The sequence below is a fragment of the Caenorhabditis briggsae genome (genome assembly GCF_000004555.2).
Source record: "Caenorhabditis briggsae complete genome, chrII, whole genome shotgun sequence".
NCBI lineage: Eukaryota > Metazoa > Nematoda > Chromadorea > Rhabditida > Rhabditidae > Caenorhabditis > Caenorhabditis briggsae.
Window position 1 is genome coordinate 12,153,705 of NC_013486.2, and position 23,271 is coordinate 12,176,975.

At 34.0% G+C, this 23,271-nt stretch overlaps 7 protein-coding genes across 7 annotated transcripts in view; all 7 read right to left on the reverse strand.

The window, feature by feature from the left end:
* CBG20944 overlaps nucleotides 1–3,046 on the reverse strand; it is a gene marked incomplete at both ends in the record, with an annotated part of 72,787 nt that extends 69,741 nt beyond the window's left edge. Inside the window, one exon of the mRNA XM_002631693.1 lies at nucleotides 2,904–3,046. Coding sequence (XP_002631739.1) covers nucleotides 2,904–3,046 — 143 coding nt within the window. The remainder of the gene's footprint in view (nucleotides 1–2,903) is intronic.
* Nucleotides 135–1,523, reverse strand: CBG20962 (the record flags this gene model as incomplete). The annotated part of the gene is made up of 4 exons (XM_002631708.1): nucleotides 135–333; nucleotides 1,101–1,234; nucleotides 1,284–1,409; nucleotides 1,467–1,523. 4 exons carry the CDS (start codon nucleotides 1,521–1,523, stop codon nucleotides 135–137), a joined length of 516 nt encoding a protein of 171 aa, XP_002631754.1.
* A 488-nt stretch (nucleotides 3,047–3,534) lies between the features above and the next one.
* On the reverse strand, nucleotides 3,535–5,910 carry CBG20963 (the record flags this gene model as incomplete). The annotated part of the gene is made up of 6 exons (XM_002631709.1): nucleotides 3,535–3,623; nucleotides 4,684–4,738; nucleotides 4,786–4,872; nucleotides 4,917–4,998; nucleotides 5,042–5,165; nucleotides 5,850–5,910. The coding sequence occupies 6 exons, from the start codon at nucleotides 5,908–5,910 to the stop codon at nucleotides 3,535–3,537; spliced, it is 498 nt and encodes a 165-aa protein (XP_002631755.1).
* CBG20964 lies at nucleotides 3,638–4,291 on the reverse strand (the record flags this gene model as incomplete). Its single annotated transcript, XM_002631710.1, has 2 exons — nucleotides 3,638–3,871; nucleotides 4,286–4,291. The coding sequence occupies 2 exons, from the start codon at nucleotides 4,289–4,291 to the stop codon at nucleotides 3,638–3,640; spliced, it is 240 nt and encodes a 79-aa protein (XP_002631756.1).
* A 305-nt stretch (nucleotides 5,911–6,215) lies between the features above and the next one.
* Nucleotides 6,216–8,902, reverse strand: CBG20965 (the record flags this gene model as incomplete). Its single annotated transcript, XM_045242772.1, has 4 exons — nucleotides 6,216–6,943; nucleotides 8,155–8,238; nucleotides 8,387–8,512; nucleotides 8,722–8,902. 4 exons carry the CDS (start codon nucleotides 8,900–8,902, stop codon nucleotides 6,216–6,218), a joined length of 1,119 nt encoding a protein of 372 aa, XP_045097182.1.
* A 2,309-nt stretch (nucleotides 8,903–11,211) lies between these two features.
* On the reverse strand, nucleotides 11,212–14,297 carry CBG20966 (the record flags this gene model as incomplete). The annotated part of the gene is made up of 6 exons (XM_045242773.1): nucleotides 11,212–11,360; nucleotides 12,352–12,535; nucleotides 12,585–12,677; nucleotides 12,732–12,932; nucleotides 13,062–13,290; nucleotides 14,203–14,297. The coding sequence occupies 6 exons, from the start codon at nucleotides 14,295–14,297 to the stop codon at nucleotides 11,212–11,214; spliced, it is 951 nt and encodes a 316-aa protein (XP_045097183.1).
* A 6,619-nt stretch (nucleotides 14,298–20,916) lies between these two features.
* Nucleotides 20,917–23,271, reverse strand: part of CBG20967 — a gene marked incomplete at both ends in the record, with an annotated part of 3,973 nt that continues 1,618 nt past the window's right edge. Inside the window, 4 exons of the mRNA XM_045242774.1 lie at nucleotides 20,917–21,065; nucleotides 21,672–21,843; nucleotides 21,944–22,057; nucleotides 22,352–22,552. Of these exons, the coding sequence (XP_045097184.1) occupies nucleotides 20,917–21,065; nucleotides 21,672–21,843; nucleotides 21,944–22,057; nucleotides 22,352–22,552 (636 nt within the window). The remainder of the gene's footprint in view (nucleotides 21,066–21,671; nucleotides 21,844–21,943; nucleotides 22,058–22,351; nucleotides 22,553–23,271) is intronic.

Below are 23,271 nucleotides of genomic sequence, written 5' to 3' on the forward strand. Positions count from 1 at the left end.
CCATTTATTTGGAATATCATCACTAACTGATAAGAGGATGATTGATAAATACACAAACTATGAGAAAGACTCAGAAAAATAAAAACAAATGATAAAATGAAAAAATGAGGAATTCACTTCCACTTGAATTAGTCTCATTTCTTGAACCAAGATGTTTGAAGTTGTGTGAAGTATAGATCAGCTGTTTGTCGATAAGAAGCTTTTGAACTGGATGCTCTTTGGGTTTTTGAAGAGACAAAAAATCCTGATTGAAGGAATGGATAGTCATGGAGAAGAGCTTTTTTCCAGGGCGCGATGGAGTAGAAAATCACAGAACAGATGACAAGAGGATTTCTGAAAGTTTTTATGAGATTTTTAGATTGCCATGGGTGCACAGATCTGAAATTTCAGACCAAATTTTAGTTGTCCAGGGAAATTTGGATCCTTGGAATCTGAAATTGTAGGGTTCTAGAATTTCAAGGATTCTATTGGATTTGAAGAATCAAAAAAATCGGAAAAGGGTTCAGAAATTCAGAAATTCAGAAATTTAGAAATTCAGAAATTCGGAAATTCAGGCATTCAGAAATTCAGAAATTCAGAAATTCGGAGATTCAGAAATTCAGAAATTCAGAAATTTAGAAATTCAGAAATTCAGAAATTCAGAAATTCAGAAATTCAGAAATTCAGAAATTCAGAAATTCAGAAATTCAGAAATTCAGAAATTCAGAAATTCAAAAATTCAGGAATTCAGAAATTCAGAAATTTAGAAATTCAGAAATTCGGAAATTCAGGCATTCAGAAATTCAGAAATTCAGAAATTCGGAGATTCAGAAATTCAGAAATTCAGAAATTTAGAAATTCAGAAATTCAGAAATTCAGAAATTCAGAAATTCAGAAATTCAGAAATTCAGAAATTCAGAAATTCAGAAATTCAGAAATTCAGAAATTCAGAAATTCAAAAATTCAGGAATTCAGAAATTCAGAAATTCAGAATCATAAAATCTGTAAAAATTTATAGTTTAGAAGTTTCAGAATGCTAGATTTTCAGGTTTATGAATCTTGAAATTTCCAGTTCTCCGACTAAATGAACCCTAGAAACATGTTTAGAAGCAGAAACTCACAAATAAATGCAATTCTCCAAAAGAAATATCAAAATCTGATTCATCGAAGGAATCACATCGAAAAATAGTGTGAACAAAATAATACACAATACAAAAATATAAACTCCGATGCAGACCAAAACTCGATACGCTAACTGAATTTTTTGTTCATTTTTTGAATTCAATTTTTAGATTTCCTTTCACCTTCAAAGCTCTTATATTCTCTTTTACTTGAAATCGAAAAGCCAAAGTGTACAGAATTACACCACTTCCAGTTTTGGATTGCAGAATGTTGATTTTCAAATTGACGATTAGGATGATTATGAAAAGCTGGAATTATTAAAACTAAAATTTTTAAGTTTCTAAAAAATTGGAAAATCAAATTACCACACAAGACGTCGCCACACATATCATACACCCGGCTACTGTAGGCACCATTTGCATTTTTTCATAAAATTTTTTCATAAAAACTCAAAATTACAGTTATTGTGTGGGATATGATAAGGATAATAGAGGAAATGTACTTGCGTTGGTGTTTTTCGTAATCTCTGAGAAGAAAAAAACAAATTACTGAAAATAGCAATTTAAAAGTTACCCAGAAAGCAAAGTTGCGATTGCTCGTTCTGCACAAAATGAAAATATGAAACAGATCATTGAAAATAAATAATGCCAAATGAGAAGACCACCGATCAGGAGGGGAAGAATCTCAGATGATTTTAAGACTTTTGGAATATTTTCAGGGTTATTGGTCCACCAATTCATGTACGTTTTGTTGGAGGGGATTCCTGAAATGTCTTATTTTTAAGGCGTTTATTTTGAAGAGCCAGAAAATTTAATTTTTGAAAGTTTCATTGAGAAAAGTCTTAACATAATAACTTTAAATGAATTCTGATCATTCCGAGAAATCCAATAATTTAGAAAATGGGAAATTCTAAAAATTCGAAAAATCCGAAATATTCAAAAAAAATCAGAATTTTCAAATATTCTCATAGTAAGGTCTTTGGATTTTTCGGAATTTAGAATTTTCGGACTTTCGGATTATTTGAACATTTGGAAATTTTGCATTTTTTTATTTCTTTATTATTTTTTTCGAATTTTTGGATTTTTCGCAAATTTTGGAATTTCATTTTTATTTGAATTTTGGATTATCTGCAATTTTTGAATTATTTTGAAATTTGGAATTTTTGATTTTCGGAAATTCAGAATTTTTCGAGATTTCCGATTTTTCGAATTTTTATATTTGTAGGAATTTTTATATTTATAATATCGATTTCTTGGATTTTTTCGTCAATTATTCAAATTGTTGCTTTTTTGGAAATTCTAAAATTTTTCAAATTTATATATTTTTAATTTTTTGTTTTTTGTTGGGATTTCTGGTTTTTTGAACTTTTTTAATTTTTTGGACATTCTAAATTTTTGGATTTCTTGAATTTTTTAGGAGTTAGTATTTTTAGAACTTTCAATTTTTCGGAAGTTTTGAATTTTCCGATTTCTTGGATCTTTTGGACATTGCGTAATTTTTGAAGTTTTTCCAACTTTCTAAATTTCCAGATATTTCGGAAGTATCGGATTTTTCGGAAACTCTGAATTTTTGGACTTTTTGGATTTTTTTGTACTATTCGAAAATTCTGGATTTTCTTTCGATTTTTCGGAATTTCTTTCAGAATTCAAATTTTCTTCTTACTCTCTACACCAAAAAATCCGGTTTGATGACCCATCATAAACCATTTTCCCACAAAACACTCAATATACTGTATCAAGTATGCAATTGCCAAAATACTCATATTCACATGAAAAACCCGAATTTTCCAGATCAAAATACACAATTTGATAGAATAAAAAACACAAAATAATGATAACAAAAACTCTGCAATTATCAGAGTTATCATAACAGGAGATTTGAATTCTCCTCCATTGAAAATATAAATTGGAATCCAGAGGTGATAAGATGAGTTGATAAGGAAAATCATTTTTTGAAATGAATGAAGTCTCAAACAGCAAGAAGACTCTGAAATCTGTTGGTCACATCATCAGCTGATGATTTTTGAAACAAAAAAAACACACCACACTTTTTTGTCAATCTGAAAATTATTCCAGATGGATGAGCAGTTTGAGGGGGCAAATGATTCAAGAAGAAGACAAACACCAGGCTGAAGAATCAGAGGAGAGTTGGAGGAGGAGACAAATTATCATGGTGTTTTCCTCTTGTTTTCCCGTTCTATTTTTCAGATATTTTTGTTGAAAGACCGCATGTTTTGGAAGTGTAATCACTGGAAAAAGTTAAACAAGTGCGTGAAAGACAACTGGGTGTTCATTCCAGGAAGTCAAGAGAGCAATTGGGTTGGAATGAGTAGGCTGGCGTTCTTGGTTGTTATTTTTAGATGCAAGAGAAATTGAGGAGGCTAGAATCGAATTTAAAATAGTTGAGGCAAAACTAGTTTATGAATATTTGAATTTAAAATTTTTTTGAAGTTTTCAGTTTTCGAATTTTGGAATTCACAGTTATATTTTTCAAGTTTTCAGTTTGTGAATTTGAATCTACATCTGAAATGAGAAAATTATAAAATTCTGAGATTCTGAGATTCTGAGATTCTGAGATTCTGAAATTCTGAGATTCTGAGATTCTGAGATTCTGAGATTCTGAGATTCTGAGATTCTGAGATTCTGAGATTCTGAGATTCTGAGATTCTGAGATTCTGAGATTCTGAGATTCTGAGATTCTGAGATTCTGAATTTCTGAGATTCTGAGATTCTGAAATTCTGAGATTCTCAGATTTTTGTGGAGATTTTTCCTAAAATTTCAAAACGTGATAAAGTGAGAAAGTTAATAAATTCCTCGGTTATGAAATTTTTTAAAAATTCGAAAAAAAATCGGAACTGAAATACCTCCAGAGATTTCAGAAAGTTCAAGAACGAAATTTACGAAACCAGGTGAAATTTGAAAATCGGTGAAATTAAGATTTTCGAAGCAAAAATCCTATTACTAGCCTGCAAACTTTGGGATATATAAAATTGCTTCTAGAGCTTCCAAAAATATAAAAAAAAGAATTTCGATTTTTTTTATCCCAGCAGCGTTAATAAACAAAAACTCAGCCTTGCAAAATTTAGTTTTCCCAAGTTGCCCATTTTCCATGACCCAATAATTTTTTCATGCTCTCTTGCGTTTTTGGGTCATGAGGCTTCTCAAACTTACTTCTTTTATTTACCTCCATTTTTTCTGCTTTGATCTCCGATTTTCTTTTGTTTTCCCGCGATGTTTTTTGAAAGTTAATTATTGGACTGGTCCCTAACTGGCTATTAGACAAACCAAGATATTAAACGAACCCTTATCCAAACTACAGAAGAAAAAAAACAACACATTACTGATGCATAACATTTATGTCTTATTAAAGATGAATATTCAGTGATAATCAGTTGAACAACAATAACAGCCAAACCACAAAAAAATGGAAGCAAACTTTGGAAAAATTTGGAATCATTAGACCAAAAACTTTTACATATGACGGATTTTTTTGGATGGTGCGCAATCAGAAAAATGGAAACAAACAATTGAATCATCATTTTTTGATAATCCAAAGATCCTTTCATCCCCTTCCACAATCACCAGCTGCACACATGACACCAGCCTTCGCACCTATTGAGACACTATCACTCAAAATCTGAAAATACTTTCTTGTTGTTAGAGGAAAGAGAAAAATCAAGATACCGAGTAATTGACAAAACCGAATCCTTCTAGGAATGCTTGTGTTGATGCATAAGGGTACGCGCCGTATCCAGGATATGAGCGATATGCCTGAAAAGTTAGTTTGGTGTCAAGAATTACAAAGAGAAGCTCACATCAAGTCGGGTCGGACGAGAATTACAAAATGAACCAGTGATTCGAGTAGATTGGGAACTACCGTAGGACCGGAGGTAGAGGCTGGAAATGGGATTTTTAAAGTTTGGTTTTTTTGCTTTTTCACCTCATTTGGATGATTTCACAAACTCTATCAAAGTTCAAATCTAGAATTAGGAGTAAAATTATGGGAATAGGGGGGTTATTGCTAGAAAATGGACTACAAACTCCTCTCCATTTTTCTCGGAACACTACAATTTTTAAATAACTGATAGTGAAACTCAATTATCAAAATTGTGTCACAAAACAGGATATTTGAAAATGAAATCATTGCCTCAACATATTACCAAAGAAACTCAGTTGAACCAACTGATTCAATAAATTCAAGTTAGAAATAAGATCAGCTTAGAAATCAAGATCCCAAACTTGAATTGGTTCGTAAAGACGCCCAAAAAAGATTTTTACAAAAAATTGAACTTTTACATTGTTCATTTTGGGTCTATCAAAAAAGCGGTCCCAATAGGACAACCGTGGTCCAATCCATCCGATCATGGTACCAACACCTTGGCAAAGGTCTCATTATTGGGACCCGGAGTATCTCTTTGGGACGGTCCTAACTTGGAGTCTCTCTTCTGGGATTTAGTCCATTTTTGAGCAATAGAGCAAATTTTGGTTAAATTCGATTGCAACTAGATATTAACTAGATTATTTGGATTTCTGAACATCTAAAATCTGAAAACTGTTCCAATATTATAATTTTCTAAAAAAATGTTGAGTTTCAAAAAAATTGGATTCTTACTATCCGTACAGATCTAATGCATATCGATCTCATTGTGTATTTTTTTAAAAAGTATGGGCCAAACAAAAATACTGAAAATCACCCAAAAATCATTAATATTGACTCAAGAATAAATAAAAATCACAAAAAAAATTACCACATTTTTTAATGATTTTATGACAACAATGAATTCTAAACTCACACACTGGTCCTCCCATCATGAAAAGTAAATACAGCATACACTGGATAATATGATTGAGATGTTAGTGTGGCAGTTATGTCACAAGAAGTGACATCATTCGGGATTAACAACAGTATAATGGAAAGGAAAAGACAGCGAGAAGACAGCATGGAGGTCGTGAATTGAAATGAATCGAACTGAATCGATAGCAAAGTCTCAAGGTGAGATCAACGGTTTATGGGATCGGGTGGAGGTGTGTGCAGACCTTTGATCGAGAATCGTCATTTAGAAACCTCAGGAAAAATAGTTTTATTATCAAAATTCGAGATATAAACAAAAAATCTATAATTTAGATTGAGCACTCTGTGGGAAACCCATACGATACATTCCAACGACACCAGCTCCACCGATTCCAATATTATGTTGCATGGCGACTTTGCAGTTTGGAACTTGTCTCTTTCCACATCTTCCACGTAGTTGGTTAGACAACTCAACAGCCTGAGCAACTCCAGTTGCTCCGATTGGATGTCCCTTCGAAATGAGTCCTCCTGATGGGTTGATGACCCATTTTCCTCCATAAGTATTATCATTTCTATCCACAATAGTATGTCCTTTTCCCAATGGACACAGCCCGATTGCTTCGTAAGTGATCAGCTCATTTGGAGCAAAACAGTCATGGAGCTCAATGACTTGAACATCATTTGGAGTGAGTTTCGTCTCTGCATACAACTCCTTCGAAATCTTTTCAATCATATCGAATCCAATCATTTTGATATTTGATTTCTCTGCAAACACTGATGGAAGATCGGTTCCCAATTTCAAGCCGACAATCTCAACAGCTTGAGACTTCAGACGTGGATTTTTCTCGAGGAAACGATCAGAGACAATGATTGCAGCAGCTGCTCCGTCGGAAGTTGGACTGCACTCCAGAAGACCCATGAAGTCGTAGATCTTACGAGCATTGATCACTTGGTCAAGAGAGAATTCTTTGGTGAATTGGGATTTTGGGTTATGGACGGAGTGAAGATGATTTTTGTAGGCGATCTTGGCGTAGTGCTCGCGTTTGGATCCTGGAAAATTGATTTTCAGAATTACTGAAGCTAATATATTCTCTGGGGTTTCTTAAAATCCTAAGATCTCAAAGAATCTTAAAATTAGATTTTTTAAATCCAGAGATCAAGGAATAAAAAATCGGATGTTAGAAACCAAAGAATATCATGGTCACTAGAGTAACGTGTCGACACGATTGTCGATCGATTTTGAGTCAAAATGTCGTTTTGAAGGAGTCGACAAAAATCGTGTCGACCTTCACCAAGAGCGATATCGTGTCAACAAAAGTCGACAAATGTCGAGCCGAGTCGACACGACACCGGTCAAACTATATGGTGACCTAATTTTCTCAAAATGAATTTTCTAGGACGCGAAACTTTTTATGCCTATAAATCATAGATGTCCGGAATGAATTTTTTGAGTGACGGAATCCGGAATAAAATAATTTTCTTGGAATCCGGAATACGGACAAATGAAAATTTTACGGTATACAGAAATCTGAATCCGGAAATGATCCTCAGCCAAAGAAAATTGGACACGTCGCGCAGTAATTTTTCACGTTCGCTGGGGCGCGATTTTCGACCCGCTGGTTTGAAATACCGTGTGGTCAGAGAATTTCAAAACCCAGGATTGCGTGGAAAATTTGGAGTTTAGGAGAAAAAAACTCGATTTCGGTGTGTCAAAAATCAGCGACCGCCGACCCAGCGAACCGACCGCCGACCTAGCCAAGCAGCACAATCAGAGAATTTCAAAATCCAGAAGTTTAGAATTCACGAATTTGATTAGCGGCCGATAGGTAGGCTTAGTCAGTTGTCGGTCGGCTGGGTCGACGGTCAGTCGACGGTCAGTCGGCCGTCATTTTTCGATTAACCAAAACCGAAAAATGAAATATTCGTTTTTCTTGGGGATTCCTTCAAATCAAAAAACTCATAGAACCCTCTAGAATCTAAAAATTCGATTTTTTAGAATCCAGCGATCATGGAATTAAAGATCGGAAGCTAGAAATTTAGAAATCTAGAAATCAAACAACTCGAAAATTGCAAAATCCAGGACTTCAGGATTCCGAATCCCAGAAATTTCAGAATCTCAAAATCTCAGAATCTCAGAATCTCACCATATTTCTCCATGTGTTCCTTAGCAGCATTTCCGAACATCTGAGCTGTCATCGGAGCTGGTTCCAATCCATAAGTCTCTGACATCACCTCAATGTGTTTATCCACAGAAAGAGCACGATCATCAATTGGGGACGCCAACTTTTCCAATGATCCAGCAGCCATCTTCTCAAATCCAGAGCATAGGACAACATCGGCGTTTCCTGAAAATGTGTTATTGTAATCTTAGAATCCTTCCAGGGTTACGGCTTCCATTCGGTTGGAAACATTGCCGACCGAGCTAAGCGATCGCTCAGCTTGGTCGGCGGTCGGTCGGCTGGGTATGGAAGCTTTTTTGGGACTGTTCCTTACCACTCTCAATGATTTGTTTCCCGAGGAACAATCCGGAAGATCCAGAAGCGCAAGCATTATTGACATTGAAAATTGGGATTCCAGTGAGTCCGACTTCATAAAGAGCACGTTGTCCGCAACAGGTTCCTGGAAGAGCAAAAAGTACATTTTTTGATTTTGTGACGCAGTTTTCTTGCAAAACTGATAAGAGGTAAACTTTCAGAGATTAATCAGTGACACCAACCAACTGAACTATAATCTTTTTTTCCGGAAAAAGTCTAAATTTAGAGAAAAGTTAATTTGCAGCTCTGCAGTTCTGCAAATTTTGGAAAATTCCAGAATTTCAGAGAACCAACCTCCAAAAAGATAACCAACTGTGGCTTGTTGAATATCGGCATATTTTAGTCCACAATCGTCTAATGCACTATTCACAGCCTCTTTGACCATGTCTGGATAATCCCAATCGACGGATCCTGGTTTACAGAATTTGGTCATTCCGACGCCGACAATGTAGACCTTTGGCTTGGTTGGGCTCATTTTCTGAGGGATTTGAAGTTTCTGGAAAAATGGGTTTTTAGAAAAATTGATAAAATGGAATCGAATGAAACAAAATACTTGAATATGAAAATCAAAAGTTCGGTGAAGTTTTAGGAAGCTAAAGAAAGCAGAAAAAGAAATTTCCAGAAATTTGAAAAAAAATCTTTTTGAGAATCTTTAAACGATTAAAATATTTTTTTGAAGTTGCAAAAACTAAAAAAAAATCTGGGAACTTAGAAGGAACGTTTTACAAAATTTAAAATTTGTGAAAAATTGCAGAAAATTTTTCTGAAACTTTTGAAACTTTAAAAAATTACTGTATTTTCGCCCATCCCATACACGCAGTTTGAGCTCAATTATCTTCGCTCCTATGAAAGATATCAAAAATCTGTAAATTCATAAAAATTGGTAATATTATGATGAACAATTTATTGGTTTAGCACTTTTCGATTTACAGGAAATTAGATATATGGACTCAAAGTACACTATGGCGGGCATTTACTACAGCAAATACAGTACTTTCTCTGAAAATTCTCAAGCTTTTAATTTTTTCTAGAAGGTTCAGGAATTTTTTAAATACCTTTTAAAAAAACTGGAAAAAAGGTTGAAAAGCTTCCAAGTGCTGAATCAACTTTTTAAAAAAATTCTAGAAAAGCTATATAAAGTTTGACACCCAATCTGGAAAGAATTTTGAACATCTTCAGTCCAAATGTTGAAGACTATATGTGGGAAATAAAAATGAATGATAAAAGATAAAAAGAGAGGAAAAGAGACACACTTCGATGTGGTTGATAAGAGTACACTGTGGCTAACCTTGTTCCATGTAGTCAACACTGTTTAATGGGAAAGATAAGGAAAAGTAAAGAGGCGTAGAGAAATCAAGAGAAAATACAGAAGACTACACTTTTTTGTTTGGTGTAGATGAAAAAAAAACAGGAAATAATCATCAATTTGGTTTTTTTCTTAGTGATTATGGAATGATCGAGTTGGTTTGATGCACCTTTTTTTTGGGTTGATGTGATTTGTGGTTACGGTATTTTTTTGCAGAAGTTTGGTTTTTCTCATTTTGTGAATTTGAATTTATGGATTCTTGGAAATTCGGAACCTCTGAATTTCTGAATCTCCATAACTTGAAACTGGGACTTCTAGCTCTGATAATTCTCAATTTCTGAATTTTTGAATTTCTGAGTTTCTGAATTTCTAAACTTTTGAATTTTTGAATTTCTGAATATTTGAATTTCTGAATATTTGAATTTTTGAATTTCCGAATTTCCGAAATTCTGAATTTCTGAATACAAAAAAAAACGAAGAGAAAATATTTTCAAACAAATTTTGATTCCAAAAAATAGTTCTTAAAACCCATTTAGGCTCACTAAGGCCATTATTTTGACCAAGATTACCGAGAATTTCCAGAAATAAAATTCATATGTTTTCCGATAGAATAATTTATTCATTTTTCAGTTTTCAACCCGAGTCCCTAATTTCTCATTTCTTGAATTTTTCAGAGAACAATTGCACCACTCATGTACTTTTACGTGTGTTTTGTGATTCCGGAAAACAGAAATCGTTGCAAGAATCAGATCTTGAACTTTCTGTAATCTTGGATTACTGGGATTTTTAGGTTACTGTATCTTCAAAACTCTAACTGTGTTTCCAAATATTATACGAAATTAAAGTTTCAGAAAGTTTCCAGATTCCCGAATTGTTCTCTTGAAATTGTTTTTTTTTACTTCTTAGTCTTCAACTCCCCAATCAAATAAGCCTAAAACTTTTCGGAATGACGTAACTAGAACATAATTATAGGGATAACTAAGGTGTCAAAGAACCAATGCCCTTTCCTAATTCATATCATTTTTTTTTGTTTTTCCCAATGCTCACTTCCTTTTAAATTTTTCATCTTTTGATTTTTCAAAATAAATTGTCAAAGAACACAAAAAAATTTCATTCATTGAGAAAATTGACAATACACCTGTAACATGGGAATTCAAATTAAGAAATTAAAGCTCTAGAATTATTTAGTACTGATCGTGTTGTTGAACAATTGATGGATTATGTGGAGTCACATGGGAAAAGTCTAAATTGCTGGTTCGTCGCAGCGGGGCCACCGTGTTTTTTGCTCCCTGAAAACAGATTTTTGATTATTTTTTTTGCATTCCTTTCATGCAAAATGGTCTCTCTTGCGAAACATTTTCTTATCATTGGATCAATTTCCACTTTCTGATTTCTTCTCTTCTACACAAACAAAATCAAGTGAACATAAAAACATACAAGGCGCACGAGGTATTTGACGACTACGATCAATCACAGAATTAGAACTCTGCTACACGCGATGGTGGACCATTTATAAGGGATGCACGGTTGCGAGTATGCACTGTGCTCACCGTTGATGAGAGCGTTCGATGACGGGATCCCATTGATTTTCGATTGACGATCACGAAGACCAAACCGTCGGCGAATCCTGGAAAATTTAGAATAGTTTGATCCTTATTTTTATAAAGTCAAAAAATTATATGTCTCGCTGGTGCTTCCGTTCCGGTCGGTCACAAATCGGTAACCACCGACCGACCGCCAACCACCGAGCCGACCGAATTCGTGCATTTGCGCGCCAACTAGGCACATAATTCGGATGGTGCAACGATTTGGGGGTACATGGGGGTGTAAAGTAATTCAGGGGTACGGAAACCACAATTCGGCGGTACGAAATTCGAAAATTTCAGGTGTTTTGCACAGCCCCCCCCCCCCCCTAAACATAACATATTGGTTACTGTAAATGATACCAATTGCGAAACTCATTTGAGAAGTTTTTAAAAAATCTATTTTAGCAATTACAGAAAAACAAATTAAGTTCAAAGCCTTGAAAAAGTAGTCAAAATACCTGCCAAAAGTGAATTCATTTTATCTATTTTCAGTGGAAAAAGGCCAACTATGGATGTCAAAAAACACAGTAGCGTTTGTCAGCTAACATAAGACTTAAAGTTTTCAGGCTTACTGAACAAAAATAGAGCTTCAATTTTGTAATTGACAACTTTTTTGTAGTTTTTTGTTTTTCGGAAATATGCACATCTTGAAAATCAAAACAAATATAAAAAAGTTGTCAACTACAAAATGAAAGCTCTATTTTTATTTGGTATACCTGAAAAAATTCAGACTAATCTAACGAAATCTGTTATAGTTTTTAGACATCCGAAGTCGCTTATTTCCAAGGGTAAACTCATAAAATTTGGTCGGTACTATATATCTAAATATTCTAGATACAAAAATTGAACTAATAAGTTTTCAGATAAAAGCGCCCAGCCGCTGACAATTTGCGTCTAGCTGGATATCGGTGATTTTGGATGCGCAGCAGTTTTCCTAATTCATATCGGATACTTGGAATTTTACTGTTCAAATGTGTATCTGTATCTCTTTCACGAACACTGATAAGACCCTGCTACTGTCCCTACACTCACCATTCACCAAAATCGCACAAATATAAAACGGTCCAAGTTCGGCGAACAGCGAAATCCCTGTCACCTCCTCATACCCCGTCACCAACAACGACGGAATTGTGACAAAGAAAAGAGAACAGAACAAAATGCCTACAGTAATCCGATTGGCTTGCCGGAATACACTTGTCGTTTTTACACCTGTAGTCTGGAAAATAAATTGTTGGAGTGCGGTGGCCTTTCAAGTACAAAGATACCGTTTGAGTGCCGATCTGACTTTTTCTCTGGGAGATTTTTTGAATGCCCGCAAAAACGAAAACGCTCATTACAACTATAAGAAGACCCGCGATCTGAAAAATTATTGATTTTGATTAAAGTCTGACATTTGAGAATTTGGAACTTACAGTATTTGAATAGCTGACGTATAACAGAAAAGTTCGGTGTACAAAACAAGCCATTGTGGCGCAATTTGGCATTCTTTTGAGTGGCGCTGTGAGTAATTGGAAGAGAAAATCAAATGTGAACCAACAATATCCACAAGCCATTGCACAGTTGGCAAAGTAGCTCTTGCTCAGTTGACGGTACACGACAGGGAAGAAGATTGCCTGGAATTTTGGGTTTCTAGGTCTCATGAAACTTAAAATTCGGGTTTCTAGGTCATTTTTGGGTTTCCCAGACTCAGGTCCGTGGGAAACCCTTCCAGACATGACTCAGTTTTTATTGACCACACTTACCAGACATCTATCTAGCGCCATTGAGCAACTAACGACCACAATGATTTTCAGATTAGCCGGTAGGAAACAATTTGAGATAATTATTATATACGGATTGTAATCCAGCCACTCATTTGACCAGTTGATTGCCAAATATCCGATATGGATCAGGGCAGCTGCTGCATAGCCGAAATCCCCGATAGCCAGATAGAGAGCCAGGCGTAAATTGTCAGCGGCTGGGATCTTTTTTCTGGAAATTTATTATTTGGATTTTGGAATCTAGAATACAAGTTTTTGATTATTTTTCACTGGTCAACACATGAATCCTAGTGTTAGTTTATAACAGTCAAATTTGGATGTCTAAAACATATAGTAAATTTCATTGGATGAGACTGAACATTTTCAATTGTACTAAACAAAAATAGAGCTTTAATTTTGTAGTGGACAACTTTTTTGTAACTTCATTGGTTTTTGAGATGCGCGCCTTTAAAAATACCGTATTCTCCTCTCCGTTTCATCTCTAGCACTGCAACGGCTTCTAAGCATACTTGCAACGGGCCGGGCCAGGCCGTGCTTTTTTCAGAATTTTCAGGGCACAACCCGGCCCGGTCTGGCCCGGGTTTTCAGAAAAAATATTTCCTAACTTTTCAAAAAAATTTTGGGGTCAATAGAAAAAATCGACGGTTTTTCTGTCAAGTAAAAAACTTTTAAAGATGAGAGTGTCCATAAAAATTATTTTTTCACAAGAAATTTGAAAAAAATGTCTGAAATTGAAATAAAATTTCAAATTTGGAGAACCCGGGCCCGGCCCGGCCAGCCCCGTCCAGGCCTGCGGGCCGGACGTTGATTTTGCAAGTATGCTTCAAGGCCCATATCCCAATAAATAGAAAATTATAAAAAAGTTGAAAACTAAAAAAATGAAACCCGTTTTTGTTTAGTATACTCTACAATTTTTAAGGCTCATCCAACAAAATCTACTACCGTCAAACCTGTAATAGAAGGGCACAAACTTGAAAGTGTGCGGGCCCTTCTATACAAATTTGACCATTTCCCATAGAAAATGGGTCAAATTGAATACTTTTCAGAAATTGAAAAAAATAAATCTTGAGACAAAAAACTTGAAACTATTCAAAATTCAAATTCCCGCCAATCCAACACTAACCTCCAAAAGCAGTAAATAATGTATGCATTGAACACAAAACTCAACGTGGCAGCCGTCAGACAACATAGCTCTGTGACCAAATAGATGACGGCCATTTGACTGGAATTCATTGTGTCGATTAGCATTTTTATTGCAGAAAAATTTTCAGGCTGATGTGTCGTTCGTCTTGTTTATTTTTTTATAATTTTCGATGTAAACCAGGAAATGCGTAGGAAAATTCAGGAAGAAGAATAGGAAGTAAATTGGGGGGTGAAGGGAACAATTCGTTTGGGAGACTATTCTCCAGATGAATAAAACTGGATGAATCAGAAAAGGGAGTATTTTTCCGGTTATTTTTTAATTAGCACGAAGTCCGACAAGCAGTTTTTGTGTTTTCGGATTCTTGAGTCAGAAGACGAAAACTTTTTGAGTTTGAGAGAATGAGTGGTATAATTATGATATGTGGACTTTTATATACTAGAAAATTATGGGTTGATAAATTGTTATAGGGAGAATAGAAAGCAAAGATGTTAGAAAAGAATTTTTTCTAGGACCGCCCACTTTTTTTGACTGAAAATCCTAGGGAATAAAATGGCTGACGTTTTTTGGAACCATGAAAAGTATAGCAGTTCTTGGAAAAAGGATTCTAGTGGACAGAATGGAGATGAGGAAAAATGGGAAGCCAGGAGATTGGGCACTTTACCACCTGGAACTAAACAAACTATTGTCTGGAGTTTTAAAGGATATTCCGATTTTTTGATTTTCCAAAAATTCGAGTTTTTGAGTTCGGAAAATCTGGAATACCGTAAAACCTCTAATAGAACGACACCCGGATCGTCCACTTTGAGCCTATATATCTCACTTCTTTTGAAAGATATCAAAAAGTAGTTAACTAGTAAAATGTTTATCAGGATATCAGCAACATTTTACTAATTAGCCACTTTTTGATATCTTTCACAGAAAATGAGATATATAGGCTCAAAGTGGACGATCCGGGTGTCGTTCTATTAGAGGTTTTACGGTATTTCGGTTTTCGAGTTTTAGTATTTCTGGATTTTTTGGAACTAAAGAAATTTCAGATTATTGGATTTCTAGGTTTTTAAACTCCGATTATCTTTCTGATTTTCTAAATTTCTGAATTTCTGAATTTCTGAATTTCTGAATTTCTGAATTTCTGAATTTCTGAATTTCTGAATTTCTGAACTTCTGAATTTCTGGATTTCTGAATTTCTGAATTTCTGAATTTCTAAATTTCTGAATTTCTGAATTTTTGAATTTTTGAATTTCTAAATTTCTGAATATCTGAATTTCTGAACTTCTAAATTTCTGAATTTCTGAATTTATCTTTTTTTAAAATTTTTCTGAGGAAGTTCATATTTTTCTGAATTACTTTTCCCTTCCCAAACCAATTGAAAAAATAGTTTTTTTGTTTTTTTTGCTCTACCCAGATTGCACACAATTAATTTTGAATATTTTTCTTTTTCAGATATTCTGTTCCACGTTTTTAATGACTTTGATGACTTAATGTCTTTTTAATGATTTTTTAATGATTTTTAATGATTTTTAAATTTTTTTAATGTTTTGATGAGGGAAGTAAAACAGTCCACTGGTTTTTTGAGCTTTTTTTAAACAGGATGTTCAAAGAACAGGCTAAAAATAACTCAAAAGAATACAGAACAACAAAATTTTAAATTTGACAAAAATTCGAGAAGAACGAACAACAAATGACAAAGGAAAATCAGAAAAAGTCGTCTTTTATAATTTCGAATATAAAAAATGTAGACCTTGAAAATCGTTTTTGAAATTTCAAGTGGGTGGCCCTCTAAACGGTCAGGTGACTTTTTGAAACTTTTTGATCTTTTTTTTTATTCGAAAGTCAAGGATCAAAATTTGATAGAATTTCTGAATCAATTTCGGAAAACCAGAGAACAGAAATGGGTTACTTTGAAACATTGTTGCAAGCGGGCCGGCTGCTAACTCGCCCCTAGAACGAGATATGCAGACAGTTTAGGTACCAAATGATAGATCTCGACAGGGCCCATCACGCCTATATCATTGGAGCCTGATTCCGGTCTGATAAAATGCCGCAAAATGTGTATGAATGACTATTTTTGACCAACTTGACAAAATGCAGATTTTTTTGTCATTCAAACACATTTCTCAACATGTTATCGGACCGAATATCTTGTTCTAGGCACAAGTTATCAGCCGACCCGCCATCTGCCTGGGTCGGCCCGCTTGCAACTATGCTTTAAAAAGTTAAGAAAAGTTTCCGGAACTTATAAAAAAGGAAAAAAGTCTCGAGAAGTGTAGTATAGTGACATATCACCATATCGCCACCCAAAAAATTCAATCAACTAATATTAAAAATTGGATGTATGTAAGGGGGACATATGGAGAACCAGCGAGCGAAACTGCAACACAAATCAGATAGAAACATTAAAAAACAAGTATTTTCCTGGAATTCATTTTTTGAAGCAATTGAGTGTGATAAATTCTAGCCTAGGCAATTTTATTGGAATCCTGATTAACATTTTTTAGAAATGAGAGAGAATTAGTTTTATTGTCGAAAATGTAGAAGATGAGAAAACTTATTACCGTAAAACCTGTAAAAGAAGCACTGTCAAGTTTTAGCTGAAGTTTTGGCTCCCATGCAAGATATCATAAAAATGTCAACTGACAAAACACTTCTGACATTATGATAAACAATTTATCAGTTGGCAACTTTTTTAATATCTTCAACGGGGACCGAGAAAAACCGGATCAAAGGTGAAAATTCGGGAGCTCTTTTATTACATGTTTTCTTGAAAGTTTCGAAGAATCATAAACTGAAAAATTATCGTACATATAGTGCCTAACATGATCAATTTACGGAAAGTGTACTATAAGATTCCTAGTAAAATTTCTGCAAATATTAGTGACTACAAAGTCGACTTTTTCGGAATGAACTTTCAAATTAGTTTTAGTACATTCATCAAAATGCTTATTTTCAGTCAGCCTTGATCATGCCGAATTTTTTATTATTTTTCGTCATGATTCTCGGGACCCACACTATCTTGAGAAACTAATTTGATTTTAAATTGAGTGCCCTAAAACACATACCCAATAAAAATAGTAAAAAAAAAACTGACACTAAAAATGGGGACCTTTCAATACAATGGACAGCCAAACTGTTATTATAAACACTAGGAAAAACTATTAATTCAAAGTTTGAGACTGGCACATTGCAAAACTAGCGGTAGAGAATTATAGTTCAGACCAGGTTGAATTAAATTGAATTTTTGATTTTCATGTTTTTTATTCATAGCTTCGAAACTCTTCAAATTTTCAGAAATGTCAAAATTATATTTCGGGGAGCTTTTAAAATCTTTAAGTCAATTTTTCTCACTTTTTCTCATTGTTTACGTTGCTAATGTGTCTGTGACGCTTTTCACATTCCAGCGAATCTAATATTGTATTTTTTCTTTTTCTTAAAATCGCATGTCTCTTTTAAGAACTATATTTATAGTATATTCACTTTAAAAGTTGTATCTATTTCCAGTTATAGCGAAGTGAATACAAAATCAAAAATGAATACAAATGCATAGAACACCTATTGAAGCTAACTTTTCAAAGTAAAGCCATTTTTGTGATCTCTATATCTATAGCAGGCCTGTGCGACAACAAAAGAATTTCGGCAATTCGGCAACTCGGCAAATTGCCGAATGCTTTTCGGCAACGTTCGGCAACTGCAGAAAAAAAAATTTCGGCAAAATCGGCAACTTTCGGCAATTTTCGGCAACAAAAGTGTTGTGTCTTTCAAATGGTCCAATCAGGCTCAAAACTACAGAAAATAATGTGTCATGAGTTCCCTAACAAAGTAATTGTAAAAAATCTCAACTCAGGACAACATTTTCCATGCTCACTGCTTCTGTCTAGCATGCGAGAGTATTCCAATCGTTTAAGATATCTGTTCTCCTATGATCACAATTTGGAAGCCCATTTTTAGAACCTATTGTCGGAATTATAAAAATGTCAACTCGGTGTCTGCAGACTCAGTACAAAAATCAGAGTTTTTCACTGAGTCTGCATACACCGAGGTGACAGTTTTATAATTCCGACAATATGCAAGTTTTTTTGGTGCTTATTGGGGCACATTTCCTCCGAAACTCACTCTGAGGGAAAATGTGTTCAAAAAAAATGTTTTTCGATCTTCGAAATCATTTTTTGACTGAAAAAATTGGAAAAAGTCTCTACTGTCAGAAAATTGTCGAGTTGCCGAAATTGCCGAAATTTTTTTGCCGAAATCGGCAACGGCAATTCGGCAATTTTTTTTTCATTGCCGATTTTGGCAACGGCCAATCGGCGACAAAAATTCGGCAATCGGCAATTTGTTGCCGCACAGGCCTGATCTATAGAAGCAACTTATAATCTGTTTATTGAAAGGCATATGTCACTAACGCAATGAAAACGATTTTTGACACCTGGATCCAATAAAAAATAGCCTTGAGAATTACCTCCACGAATGATCATTTAGGGCATTTAAAGAGCAAAAAACAAAGAAAACCAACCCGACCGCATAATGCACCTGGTAAAAGCAATTTAAGATGTATTGGAATTTTTTATATGACAGTGATAAAACTGTTCATTGAGCTCTCAAAAATATTTTCGGAGGTTGGCTTAGTATATTCTCCAAATTAGAAAGAAAAAAAGCAAGAACCTTCAAAAATTGAAAGAACTATCTCTTGCTCATCTTCCTTTTGTATTATTCTGCTCAATTTGTTTCTCAAATGAATAAATGGAATCGTATGAATATTTATGACTAGTAATGAGCTGGGAAAATTGATGAAAAAAGATGAAGAAGGATGATGTAAGCAAAGGATAGCATAGAAGGACAGAGGTCAAATAGAGGGAGGGATCTTTCATTTCGGGATAAAAAATACTCACATTTTGTGGAAAAATGGGAATGTGTAATTTAGCAAACGGTGGGGAAGTAATTGGAATTGGATCCTGAGATAACTAGGTTAGAGGAAAAAATGAGTCAAATGGTCTGGAACGAAAACCGAAATATATATTTTTGAGCATTTTCGGGTTCTTTTAATTGGACTAGATTGGATCAAGCTCGATAAAAAATTCAGAGTATTTTTTTTAATTTTTGCAATTAGAACTCAGAATCTTTGGTCTGATTTATGGAAGAAAGCTTCCCAGCATATTGAAAAAAATTTAACTCTATTTTTAGATTTAGAAAAAAAAACAAACATTGCTTATTATGCATCTAATTCTTTGAGAAAAACATGGAAAAAATTTCCCACTGAACAAACAGAACATGAGTTTTAAAAAAATGAACGGATCAAAGAATTAATTAATTTTTCTAAGGAAACGTGTTAGTAGTTTCTCGCTGAACAAAGAAAAAAAAGTTTAATGAAATTTGAGAATCTTGGGAAATTGTTTTGGACAGCTTGAATGAATAGGTAAGGATTTTTGAATTTTCGTACAATACATAATGAAATTTTCAACACTTTTTGGTTATCAACACGCTTAGAAGCCCTTCCTTTTCAAATTTATGAATTATCAGAATTTAATTATTCAAAAATTCTGAATTTCTGAATTTCTGAATTTCTGAATTTCTGAATTTCTGAATTTCTGAATTTCTGAATTTCTGAATTTCTGAATTTCTGAATTTCTGAATTTCTGAATTTCTGAATTTCTGAATTTCTGAATTTCTGAATTTCTGAATTTCTGAAATTCAGAAATTCTGAATTTCTGAATTTCTGAATTTCTGAATTTCTGAATTTCTGAATTTCTGAATTTCTGAATTTCTGAATTTCTGAATTTCTGAATTTCTGAATTTCTGAATTTCTGAATTTCTGAATTTCTGAATTTCTGAATTTCTGAATTTCTGAATTTCTGAATTTCTGAATTTCTGAATTTCTGAATTTCTGAATTTCTGAATTTCTGAATTTCTGAATTTCTGAATTTTTGAATATTAATTGAAGAAGATAAAATTGTGAAAATTAGGAAAGATGACAGTTTCTACAAAATGGAAATTTTTTTTGAAATTCTGAAACTTCTAGAGAAAACAATTGCGAATCGATCTCAAAAAATCATTTTATTCAGAATTCCCTATTCTACATTTTCTTCCTTTTTTATGCAAATTAGTACAGAGATACATCTTCAAGATTCGGGAAATTTAAATATTGTCTATTTAAGAAGACTTCTCATCTTACTTCCTTGAAATTTTGCTACGTGACAATTAAAAGGAAAATTTCAGAGTAATTAAGTCTGTAATTAATTTGAAATTTAATAAAAAAGACACCACCCACCTGTAAGGCTTGGAAGTCGACATCCTCACGTATGGCAATATTTCCTCCTTACACTTTTGATTTATTAAATTGACTCTACCTCCGCTGATTTAATTGAATTTTTGGGTTAATTTTTTCTGTAAGTAGACAATCTAGGAAAATTGTGGTAGAGGATTAGTCACTGACAGAAAATTCAGGAAAATGAGTCAAAAAAATATTTTTCAATATCATTTTTTGGTGGGAATTTCAGGATTTCAGAATTTCAGAGATTTCATAAAGTGATCAGAAAATCAGAAAAAAATATTCTGGAGACTTTGTGGCTCAATTTCCAGATCACTGCATGTCTAAATTATAATCTGAAAAATCAAAAAGTGTACCCAAAAATATATATTCTTGCAAAAAGTTCAAAAATAGGAAAAGATCAAAATGTTTATTCGTTTGAAATCAAAAAAAATTAGGTCAAGTCAACAAAAGTAGTCTGTTTGGAGGAGTTGTATGGTTTCGACGAGGCTACAGTAGTAACTGCATCCGATAAAGTTTTCGTGTTGATTTTACTTTTTACAGGTCCATTGAGAATTAGGAATATCAAGCAGTTGGCGGCACCTGGAAACGAGAAGTTCGAAATACGGAGGTTCTGAGATTCTGAGTTTTCGAGATTCTGAGATTTTGAGATTCTGAGATTCTGAGATTCTGAGATTCTGAGATTCTGAGATTCTGAGATTCTGAGATTCTGAGATTCTGAGATTCTGAGATTCTGAGATTCTGAGATTCTGAGATTCTGAGATTCTGAGATTCTGAGATTCTGAGATTCTGAGTTTTCGAGATTCTGAGATTTTGAGATTCTGAGATTCTGAGATTCTGAGATTCTGAGATTCTGAGATTCTGAGATTCTGAAATTCTGAGATTCTGAGATTCTGAGATTCTGAGATTCTGAGATTCTGAGATTCTGAAATCCTGATATCCTAAAATTCTTAGTTTCTTATTTTCGTGGTCCGACGGTTTAGTCATATTTTTAAAACATCATAACATCTTGACCAACTGAAGCAAAAACAAAATCTAATTATAGCTCTACACAAATTAGTATTTCTTTCCGAAATCATATTTTCTTCTTTTTCTTCCTTCTTCTTATTTGTTTTTTTGCTCAATTAGTTTTTTTTCCGAAACGTTTTTTTGATTTTTTGATTTCCCGATCCATGGATCAGAACTCACCATTAGTCAAAAGAGAGGCCACATAAAAGGCTCCAAACTTTTCGAAAATCGAAAATCCGGTAATCGTTTCAACCAAAGAAACCAAAAGGGACGGGATGGTCATACATAACAAGGAGCTCAGCAAAATTCCACATGTCGTTCGATTGGCTTGAGTAAATTTTTGAGATGCCGCCTGAAAAGTAATTTGTCTGTGATTTTTGAAAATTGGAATGCTGCTACAAACTACAGCCATGACAAACACATGTTCTACTCAACTTATACTGTAGCGTTACCATGTTTTGCTTCCTTTCTGCCGGCGTTGAGCCCATCCATCCACTTTCCCGGGAGAGCTTCTGAACTTTGATAAACACGAATAAGCTCATTACGATTACCACAAGTCCACAGGCCTGGAAATAAGACAATTTTGAAAATTTGTGACATATAAAACAGAAGAAATTTCAGGCACTCCAGATATACCTATTTGATTTAATAGAAGTCCACCATATACGTTCACTTTGAGCTTAATTATCTCAATTCCTGGGCAAGATATCAAAAATAAGTCAATTGATAAAAAGTTCTGATATTGTGATAAACAATTCATCAATTTATCACTTTTGTAATATCTCTCAGAGAAACCGAGATAAATTGGCTCAAAGTTAAAAGTTAAGAGTCCCTTCTGTTACAGGTTTTACAGTACTTACCATGTTCGAAGTACCCCAGTAGGTACGAAAGATGTCATTGACAAAACAGCCAAGAGAAGAGCAATTGACTCGTGGTTCGAAATGAAATGAGCAAGTGCTCATTACGACGTCGATTCCACCGATGAACATGCAGATTATCATGAGGATATTCGAGCATTGAACATGATCCACTTTGCGGTAGATGATTGGAAAGTACAGAGCCTGGAAAATTTTGAAAAATAGATTTTTGAGACTTCTTTCGTTGAGAATGAAATCATACAATTTTTTTTTCAAAAAAAAATTGAAAGTAGTGTTCCCAAGCTTAAATTCGATTTATTTCGTTTCCTGATAAAGTATCCAAAAAGAGGCCAACTGGTAAAATACTTGTGATATTGTGATAAACAATTTATCAATTCACAACTTTTTGATATCGCTGATAAGAATCGTAATAAATTGGATGAAAATTATCTATTAGAGGGTACCTTGTTCGAAGTGATTTTTTGCTTTTTTTATAATTCGACACATTTTAAAAATTGTCTTTTGACACCGCATGTAGTTTTGACCTCAATTATATCAGGCGGTATGACAGGTATCAAAAAGCTGCCAACTGATAGAACGATTTCCAGAAAAATACAATTTTTTGAATAAGGTACAGTATACTTTACTTGAGTCATTCCACAGTTCACAACAGTCGAAAATTTTTATCGTTTTATTTTGTGCAGAATTCTATGTAGACTCCCGTAAAAATAAATAAAAAAATCAGAAAAATTCCTACATTGAGAAAAACGGCATCAAAAAGTCAAAGTTGTATCTGGTGGCCGAGCGAAACTGCGGGGGTTCACTAGGCCATTTGCAGGAAAAAGCGAGCGAAATTTGAATTTTCGTTGATTTTCAGTGTTTTTTTTCAGAATTTTTTAGTTTGTTAAATATATCTGGGAGAA